Below are 10,823 nucleotides of genomic sequence, written 5' to 3' on the forward strand. Positions count from 1 at the left end.
TCAAAATAAGCTGCCAGACTTCCTCTGAGAAGGCACAATGGAGCATAAGATGATCCCTGCATTCAGTTTCAGAGTTACACAGAGGGCATTCAGGAGATACCTGCATTCCCCAGCTCAGGAGCCTTGAGCGGACTGGGAGCTTATCCAGATTTGCAACCCAAAAAGTGAAGGCATGTTTAGGCACATGGTGTTTGAACCAGACAGCTTTTGCCCAAAATTGTTGCTCCTTTGAGGGTCTTAGCTGATTCCAAGTTTTCTTTGTAGAAAATGAATTCAAAGAGCGATTATCTACTTCCCACAGAAACTGATCAGGGCCATGAGAGAGAGAAGGGGCTGGGACTGAGAGCAGATGATCTCGGATGCTGAGAACTAGCGGATTCCTGGATCTGCTAGAAGGGAGCCTCCAACCGTGAGAGTTTGTGGCAGCTACAACCTGAGCATTGATGGGGATTCCCAATAAGACTGGACCATTGTCCCCAAGCAGATCGATTAGCGGTCCTAGAGGAGACCAACGATCAAACCAGAAACTTGCAGAAGTGCCATCACCGATTTGACATCGGATCAGAGTTTTAGCCAAGGGTCTCAGGTTTAATAAGGATCTCCATATCCAACTGGAATTGCTGTGAAGCTCAGCAGACCAAAAGGTGGCAGTTTTAATATGGTGCTCCTTCATCCATGCAACCCAAAGAGAGCCACTGCTTGAGAAGAGTAACCAAACTAACCTCAAGTTGAGAACCTTGTTCCAAGTTAGGAGATTCCTGAGCCCAAGACCACCTTCGGATTTTGGTAAACAAACATTCGCCCAAACATCGTCTTTCTTTTGCTTCTTCTCTTTCGTCTGGAGAATGGGCTTGCGGAGTTTGTCACAAACCTATTGACAAAAAGTATGGGGCATATACTTGCATGACAAAGGGCTGCATTTATGGTGTGCATACTAATTGTGCCACAAGTCGCACAAGAGGAATAATATGGGACAGAAAGGAGCTTGAAGGAGAACCCGAAGAAGACGATGAGAATATTAAGCCGCCATTTGAGGAAATTCGTGATGGGATTATACTACATTTTAGTCATCCAGAACATCCCATGCGACTTGATGAAGATGTAAAAAGATGGTGCGGTGAAGAAAAATATTGTCAAGCGTGCATACTTCCTCTATATGATGGTAAAACATATACATGCGTGGAATGTGATTATGTTCTCCATGAAGAATGTGCATATCTTCCCCGTGTGAAACATCATGCCTTACATGCCCATTTACTTACTCTGGAACCATGTTTTACCCAAATCAAACAATGTCAGTATTGTGAGGTTGAATCATGCGGTTTCAAATATGTGTGTTACAATGTTGATTGTAACAATTTCAGTTTAGACGTACGATGTGCTTCTATATCTGAGCCGTACGATCATCATTTGCATATCCATCCCTTGTTATTTAACTCAACAAGTACATGTATGATTTGTAGTAATCGAAGAGAAACGTTAGCGTGCGATGATTGCGGCTTTCTCTTGTGTTTTCGTTGTGCGGGTCTTCCATATAAGGTGAGATACTTGAATGATGAACATTTACTCACTTTTTCATATAAAGAATTCACTTATTTAGACTACATGGCCTCGTCCGATATTTCTGAGGGTTCATATGAAGAAGATGTTGCAAAGGGAGACTACTCGTGTGATCTTTGTGAGGAAGCAATAATTCTAAGAGGAGATTCAAGAACCGGATTCTATAGATGCAAAAAATGTGAAGTCGCACTCCATATCGAATGTTACTTTGGGAAGGATTTATATATGAATCCTGGTTCAAGAGTTACGGTACAAGGAGAGGAGTTCAATATTGTTAAAAACAGTGCTCTCACTCGACCCATCTGCATGGGATGCCAAGGACGTTGCAAATATAAAATGATGTTTATAGCAGCATCTTCTGGAGATATATATTGTTCAATCAAACACATTGATAATGAGTCCAAGAAGAAGAAGAAGCTTTGATTTAGATACATGTGCAGTGCAAGTGAGAAGATCAAATAAATAGGAAAGAGCCAAATTAGACGTATGACTCAAGTCCCATCAAATAAATTGTTAGGCAGTAAAAAATTTAAAAGAAAAAAAGGAAATACACTTATATAATTATATGACTGTTGTAACGGGTAGTGTATAATTATCTGTAACGGTAACATTTTAAATTTCCATTCTTTTATGCTTGATTACGTTACCATTTATGAACTCGGCGGAATCAAAATATTTTCATTCACTCAAACATTCTTTAAAATCCAATGATATAAATCAAATTTCTCTTTAACCATTGTATTTTTTCATTTCTAGTGCTTTCGATACAAAATCTTTTCAAAAAAGCTAACAAAATTTGTAGGCCCTGTAGAGGATTATTCACGAAATTAATGTAACCATGTTTTAGTACATTGTAGGCATGTATTCTAAACTATACCGGGTTGGAAAAAGTAATCTCGAATGAGAAACTGGTAGTGTAGCCGTGGGTTTAAAATTAAGAGAGGAGACACTAAGAATTGTTTCTTAAAAACAAATGGAAAAGCATAGTATTAATACTTTGCGTGATCAAGTTTAAACTGTAGAATATAGATTACTAGAAATAGGCTAGCGCGATGCGCAAGATATATTTCATTTTATAGTTTTATTAATTTTTATATATCTTAAATCTAGATATATAATTTTAAATTTTTAATGTGCAAATTTTTTTAAAAAATATTTAATATGTGTTCTTCATGTATTGACACAAAATAAAATAAATAGGACATATCGGTAAAAAGTTTTAGTTGAAGTAATTAAGTAGTTATTTCTTATTTATTATCTCATACAAAATTTATTTGATGTATCTAAATTTTAATACATAATTAATTATATGTGTTTTATCATCATTTGTATTATGCAGATTTTTCTCTAGAGGGTATATTTTTTAAAATAGATAATTAATAATACTTTAATTTAAAAAAACAAAATTTACATAATATCTTAATTTTTATGTGACAACTTTAATCATCAATTAAAATTAACAAAATGATATAGTAAGAGTAAGACTTACCGTTTTAAATCACTGCTAACAACTTGTTCAAGCTTGTAATTTACACAAATCCACTTCAAGTTTGTGCATATGCCATCTTCTTTCTCTTGTTCAATACAGTCGATAGCTTACTTTTTCCTTAAATATTTGCAGGTTTTAAAAAATTTTGTGTCGTCTCTCCAAAAATCATATTTTCTAATACTTGACACAACTTAATATTATAATAATAAAAGATTAACTTAAAAAATTAATATTAATTCATAGCATCAAGACTGAGGAAAATACAGTTGTTTACATATACAAAACAAATGTAGCTGAAGACAAATATTGTGTGCTTGTTTTAACATTAGTTCATCTAGAAATCAACTATATTGGATACAAGAAAAACGTTTTCTTACTCTCCTTATTTCCTCTAAATAAGTTAAAAACGTAGATCTCTTCTTTGATGTTAACACCATTTTCCCCAATTGAGAACAATATCTAACAAAAATCACATACAATATTGTTCTTTAATCAAACACCCCATAACCCAAATAAAACCCCATTTTCTATAGTTTTTTTCTCTGATATATTTTAAGTTTCCCACAAAACACATCAATATTGTTTCCTAATATATCTCTTAATATTTGTCTGTTTTCCCCCTTGTTCATATTGATTACCTTAATTTATTCTCACACATTACAATTTGCTAATTTATTTTTTTGAAATCTAATAATTAATTTAAAATTACATAATATTTTAAGATTCTCACAAATTACATCTTCAATTTTTCTAATCTATCTCTTGAAATTTTGGCAATTTAAATTTATCTCTAATTTCTGTCTAATTTAAGTTTCTTTAATTTTGTTTTCTTCGTAATTTTGTAATTCCGGTAATAGTGTCTTCAAATAAGTGATCCACTTCCTTATGCAGTGAAGAGAAAATCCATCAAAATAACAGATGCTTTTTAACGGAGTTTCTTCATTGTTTTATCTTTTGTATTTATTAACTACATCTTTTAACTACATTTTTTTCCTTAGTTTTTTTTTTCTTTCTGCTGGCAAAAAAGAAACTAAGGAAAAAAAAATACAGTTATTTACCAGATACTTATGAGCCACTTAATTGGTATAAGTAATAATAAAAAAGAGAAAATCCACATAGCTCCAAATACAATTAAACACATACAATCAATTATGATCATAATACTATCGAATCATAACCCCCGTCATTGGTCTCATAACCATGCTCATATTTAAAACAGATTAGTGAGAAATTACGAAGAGCCCAAGCAAATAAGAAGCAAAAAATGATCGTAAACCATTTTAACTTGATAAGAATAGCGGATAAATCGTTTATTTGTTTGATGCATCTTCATAACGGTAAAAATCTGAAATATATATTTTGCTGATTTTTTTTTTTTTTTTGGTGCAAAACTGAAAATAAATATATAAGAAGAAAATGTATAAATTTTTTTTTTTTGGTTTTGTGGGTCTGTAGTTACTAAAGTCCAAACTACAAATAATTTAAGCTAATTAGGTCCAAACAACAAATGAATATATGTGTCAGATATACATCATGCCAAGTGTCATTTCCTTAACAAAATAGGATAACCTTCTCATATTATATAAGATATTGTTTATACTTGGCATGAGATGCTTTTCTTGTCAAAAATTTAGCATCAAGTGGTTAACCGTCTTATATATGTATATATATTTCATGGATTAGCCTAGTTATCTACTCGTATCATCTGGACCAAGTCTCTCAAAATTTCTGACCATTTAAATTCTTTGGAGCACATAACATTAATGGACTTCATCAACCATTCTCTTCCTTCTCGTCTCCTATGCCCTGCCGTAAGAACCAAAAACATAACATTTCAAAGTTTCGTGGTTCGAGGGGCATCTTGTCTCATAGTTGATAATCCCTATTATTTTTCTAATGATAAAGATGAAGATGATGAGTCTTCACATTCTCATCACCATCTTCTACCTCTTATTGGGTGCAACAATAGATAAACTACTGTAGCAAACATCCTTTTCTCTGAAGAAAGAAAAGGATGTTGTGGGGCTTGTAATATCACCATCGGTACAACCTACTATTTTTGTGTTGAATGTGATAAATGGTACCACAGAGAATGTGTTGTGTTCAAATCTCCTTGTCATCCTAAACATTCTCTTCAGCTTCACGTAAGTGAACTTCCTACTATGCTGGAATGCCAATGCCTTTCTAGTTATTCCTTATGCTTAATTTACTATTTTTTCATTTTAGTTTGGATCCGGTTTGTGCTACAAAACCGCCGTTCATAAACCATAAAAAAAGGCATGAGCATACCCTATATTACTTCCCTAGAAAATCCAATTTAATGTGTGATGTTTGTAGAGGTGACGATAACAAGTATCTCATCTTCGTATGTCTTCTTTGCGATTTCATGGTTCATAGAAGATGCATCTATTTACCACAAGTTATGTTGCATGTATGTTGCAACATACTTGCTTGAAAAACGATTGCATGTATGTTGTGCACAGGCCCGGCTCTAGACATGTGCAGGGAGTGAAAATGCACATGGTCCATTTATTTTTTGGGTTTTTTTCATTTGATTTTAGGGTCCAAAAAATTTGGCAATATGGCGACGTCAGGGCTAAGAATATGAGCAATATGGGATGAAAAAGAGGTTGAAGGTTAACCAGAAGAAGAAGAGGAAAGTATCAAACCGTCGTTTGAGGAGATAAGTAATGGGATTATATTACATTTTAGTCATCCAGAACATCCCATGCGACTTGATGAAGATATCAAAATATGGCATGACCGCATGATGGAGAAAAATATTGTCAAGCGTGCATAGCTCCTCTATATGATGGTTCAAATGAAGAAGACGCACATGGGAGTCTACTCGTGCGATCTTTGCGAGGAAGCAATAATCCCAACCAGAGGCTATTCAAGAACCAAGAGATTCTACAGATGCGAAGAATGTGAAGTGGCACTCCATATTAAATGTTTACTTGGGAAGGATATATATATGAATACTGGTTCAAGATTCACGTTATACAACGGGAAAGAGTTCAATATTGTTGAAAACAATGCTCTCACTCGACCCATATGCACCGGATGCGGAAAACGTTGCAAATATAGAATGATGTTCGTATTATCACCTTTTGGAGATATATATTGTTCAACGAAACACTTTTATAGTGAGGACGACCACCTGGCGGAACTGATTCAACAAAAAGAAAAAAAGAGAACAAGGACATGTCACTTGATTTGATAATGAAGCTAGCGCCACGAGTTTGATCTGCACAACGAAAGAAAGAAAGAGAACATCAATGAAATAGGGGAAAGTCTCATTTACTTTGTAATTACAGGAAATTGATTGTAAAGATTTACGGTTTTTAAAAAAATTCAAATTTCTTATTGAGCAATTTTTTTTCTTCTTCTTCTTTGTGTGTATTTATTTGCCAATTGTTGCTCTCAATTATTTCATTGACCAAATTGTCTTCCTTTTTCTTTTTTGGGTCGACATCTATATATATATATATATAACTATATATTATTCTCTCTGTTTCAAAATATAAGATGTTTTGGAGAAGTTTGTTGTTTCATAATATATGATATTTTCAAATTTCAATGCAAATTTTAGATTAGTTTAGTAATTTATATTATGCAGTATTGTTTCTGATTGGTTGAACTTGTTAAAAGTAAAAACTTTTTAATCTGTCTGCTTTGCTTAAAACATCTTATATTTTGGAAGGGAAGAAGTATATTATCATAAATTAAAAAAAAAGTCGTCACAACAACCTTTGACTTCCTTTTATCAGCCAGCCTCCTCTCCTCTTTTGATTATTAGTCTTCTTCGTCAGCTCTTCTTGCTTCTTCCATCCATCTTTTTGTTCCAAGTTCATTTTCATTAGACTTACTAAAATACATAGCTCCTACATTCCTATCTTCCCTTTCAAGCCAACAATACTTAGCTTTGTGATTTTTAACGCTCTTTTTCTTCTTCTTCTGAAAAAGTTTTGATTTTTGATTTTTATTTTTATTGGGTCTCTGTACATAAAAAGATCTCAAAGGTGAGTTTGTTTATTTCCTCCAACTTACTTTTACCTTTTCTATCACAAAATTCTTATACTTCTTGCAATTCTTGTTTAGGGAATAATCAAAGGTTTAATCTTTACTAATAAATTTGGCAAGTTAAGCCAAGAATGTTTCTTGGTCTGACCTACAAAATTTAGGGTTCGTTACATCAATTTGGGGTTTTCTTGAACCCCTAATTTGATTCGAAAATTCTTCAGGTTCCTTGATGTTACAGAATTTGATCCTTTGTTTGTGACTAGTTTGGATTCAAAGATCAAATTTTTAGATTGAATCGAGCAAATGAATAGTGTATTCGATTCCGAGTCTTCTAGTGTAGTCAAGTTGGTTTGGTGTTTCAATCTAATGCTACAATGTGCTCACTTTTTAGTTCGTTTGTGCATCTTTGTGTGTGTATATCAGTGGAGGAACCTCGGTGTTTCAATATCTTTACGAAGATGAAATGCTTCTTATTCCCTCTTGGGGACAAGAAAGATGAACAGAGAAGCCCTAAACCTGTTTCACCAACCTCTATCTTCAGTGACGTAAACAAAAGCGGTTCAGATTTCAGTCCCCGGGATGTCTCTGGAACGAGCACCGTATCATCATCCACTGGAAGGAACTCGAACACGAGCATGTCAGCTAGAGAAGACAACCTTAGAGAGTTCACTATCAGTGATCTTAAATCTGCTACAAGGAACTTCAGCAGGTCTGGTATGATTGGGGAAGGCGGTTTTGGTTGTGTCTACTGGGGAACGATCAAGAACTTAGAAGACCCTTCAAAGAAAATCGAAGTTGCGGTTAAACAGCTCGGCAAAAGAGGGTTGCAGGTAAGGTTTCTTCATCTTTTGTTCACAGAATCCGTTAGTGTTTCACTCATTCATCAAAGGATCATCATATAATTTTGGATATCATCATGATTCGGTTTTTGCAGGGTCATAAAGAATGGGTGACTGAAGTAAACTTTCTCGGTGTAGTCGAGCATTCAAACTTGGTGAAATTGCTGGGCCATTGTGCAGAAGACGATGAACGTGGAATCCAAAGGCTTTTGGTTTATGAATATATGCCAAACCAAAGCGTCGAGTTTCATCTATCTCCGCGGTCACCAACAGTACTTACTTGGGACCTTAGATTGAGAATAGCTCAAGACGCAGCTCGGGGTTTAACTTACCTTCATGAAGAAATGGACTTTCAGGTATCCTCTGTTTTTTCACTTCATCCGTTCCTCTCATCAGTTAACTATAAATATGTTTCTGTTTGTAGATAATATTCCGCGATTTCAAGTCATCCAACATTCTACTAGACGAGAACTGGAAAGCAAAGCTTTCGGATTTTGGTTTGGCACGCTTAGGGCCTTCACCAGGGTCAAGCCATGTTTCTACTGATGTAAGTTTCTCACTTTTTCACTTGATTGGTCTTTTTGGTTCTTGAAATCATTGCAAGATCAAGAAAGTTATAATTTTTTGGGGGGTTTAACAGGTAGTAGGAACAATGGGTTACGCAGCTCCAGAGTACATCCAAACAGGTCGTCTCACATCAAAAAGCGATGTGTGGGGTTACGGAGTTTTCATCTATGAGCTTATTACAGGAAGGAGGCCGCTAGACCGGAACAAGCCTAAAGGAGAGCAGAAGCTTTTAGAATGGGTGAGACCTTACTTATCTGATACAAGGAGGTTTCGGCTCATAGTAGATCCGAGGCTCGAAGGGAAGTACATGATCAAGCCAGTGCAGAAACTAGCGGTTGTAGCCAACCTTTGCCTTGCTAGGAATGCAAAGGCGCGTCCAAAGATGAGCGAGGTGTTAGATATGGTGACAAAGATTGTGGAAGCTTCATCGCCTGGAGTTGGTAGCAAGAAGCCGCAGCTGGTGCCGCTTAAGAGTCAAGGAGCTTCTAGAGACGAGGAAGAGAAGAACAAGAAGGTTCTTGATGGTGGCGAAGGAGGTTGGCTGGAAAAGTTGTGGAACCCAAAGAATGTGCGAGCTTGTTGATACTGAGGCCAAGTCAGAAACAAATTAAAAATTCTGTAATTTTAACAAACTTGTGAGTTTTCTTACATTTTTTTTTCTTTCTTTTACTAATTTTGTTAATTTTATTGTTTTGTGTGATGTTTCCATATTAAGCTTATGAAACGATCGATTTGAAATATTACGATTTAGGTGCTTTCGAGTATTTTTGCAGTGCTACTCACCTGATAGCAGCAGGCAACAAAGTGATCAAACACAATGAAACCAAGAGAGGCATCAATAAAACACAATGAAAACTAATAGGCTATTTGGGCCTTTGGTCACAGGTTAATAAGCTTATGATAAGCCCATTATAAAGGTCATACGGTCTAAATCGGTAACATGATCTTGCCCACCTTGTGGTATTTCCCAAAAAATATTTCATAAAGTTGAGGTCAGTTCTAAATTCTAAAGGCGTGTGTGTTATTTATTATTCATTCACAAAAATGAATGCATTATGCATTAATGGAACAAGAGAGGGTCGAGTGTATGACTTCCGTTACAAATTCATATGCATAACATAATTATAAGCCTAGTATCTGTCACCATGTTTTGTTTACTTGTAAGAATTCGAGATTTAAATGAAAATAACAGAAGAAAAAAAGGCATCAAATGGTTCCTTTTTTACACAATAAGTGGAATAATATTGATAAGATTGCATTCAACTCATCTGTACTAACAATGGCAAACAATTTGACTTTTGAAGCATTGATTTTGGCTGAAAACAGGGGAAGCCATTAAATTTAGAGCTTTTAGTAAAACTATCATAGCATCTCAAGATTATTAAAAAAAAAAAAAAAAAAAGAATTTCATAAAAAGTAACGTGAAAAGCGAATTTAATTGGTGTTTTTTTCATAAAAAAATGCCCGATTCACTGATTGCTTTGGTGTAAACGAACAGAAGGAAAAATAAAAATACTCAATTGAGAGTTAATGATTCACATAGTAAGTTAAGAAAAAAATCACTTAAAATATAGTTATAGCACAACAAAACATAATGTATACTTTAGTTACGTAATCGAACTTTGAAAAAAAAAACCCTTGCTAACATTTGAAACCATCTCTTAGATAATACGAACCGCTAAATACTCTTACAACAGTCACGCTAAATGCTAAATTGCTAATCACGTATTACTTCCTTTATCAAGTAGTACNGTCACGCTAAATGCTAAATTGCTAATCACATATTACTTCCTTTATCAAGTAGTATTAACTAGATTTATTTATCTATTTATATGACATGATAGGTTTTTTGAACATAGAGTTTATATGAAACCACACGCGCTAATATATTTGGTTCTCAACTATGATTGTTAGAACAATGCTGCATGCATGTTGTTTGGTAGATTTCTGCTCTATGAACTACCATATATGATAGTAACATTTATTCATATTATTATAACTCTATAAAATAGTGCATTGACCCTTTTTGAAATGGACTATTTAAGTTATATAGTATTCGACTAATTGACATGTAACATATAATATGCGCATAGGATAATTGAAAGGGTGTTGCTAATGCTAATGGCTACATCAGCATAATCTTCAGTCTTCACAACTACTACTAACGTTTATCAAAAAAACGCACCATAATTACGTATGAGCTTAATCAAATTTTGCTACCTAACAAAAAAACTGGCTTTTGGGTTTCTCAAATCATTCATGACCCATGCCATAAATTTTAAAAATATACGACATATTATCTTAAAGGTGATGCAATATAAATTGACTATTTTTCCTCTTATTTT

General features: G+C 34.3%; 2 protein-coding genes across 2 annotated transcripts; one reads left to right on the forward strand and one right to left on the reverse strand.

Annotated features, from left to right (window-relative positions):
* Positions 1-1,986, reverse strand: LOC109128308. The gene is made up of 2 exons (XM_019234434.1): positions 101-1,986; positions 1-24 (listed from the first exon to the last, which is right to left on the reverse strand). Exons 1-2 carry the CDS (start codon positions 671-673, stop codon positions 1-3), a joined length of 597 nt encoding a protein of 198 aa, XP_019089979.1. The 5' UTR covers positions 674-1,986.
* On the forward strand, positions 6,812-9,242 carry LOC104734351 (probable receptor-like protein kinase At5g47070). The gene is made up of 5 exons (XM_010453904.1): positions 6,812-7,071; positions 7,496-7,902; positions 8,007-8,267; positions 8,336-8,458; positions 8,552-9,242. Exons 2-5 carry the CDS (start codon positions 7,531-7,533, stop codon positions 9,059-9,061), a joined length of 1,266 nt encoding a protein of 421 aa, XP_010452206.1. The 5' UTR covers positions 6,812-7,071; positions 7,496-7,530; the 3' UTR covers positions 9,062-9,242.

Source organism: Camelina sativa, chromosome 13 (genome assembly GCF_000633955.1).
Source record: "Camelina sativa cultivar DH55 chromosome 13, Cs, whole genome shotgun sequence".
Taxonomy (NCBI): Eukaryota; Viridiplantae; Streptophyta; class Magnoliopsida; order Brassicales; family Brassicaceae; genus Camelina; species Camelina sativa.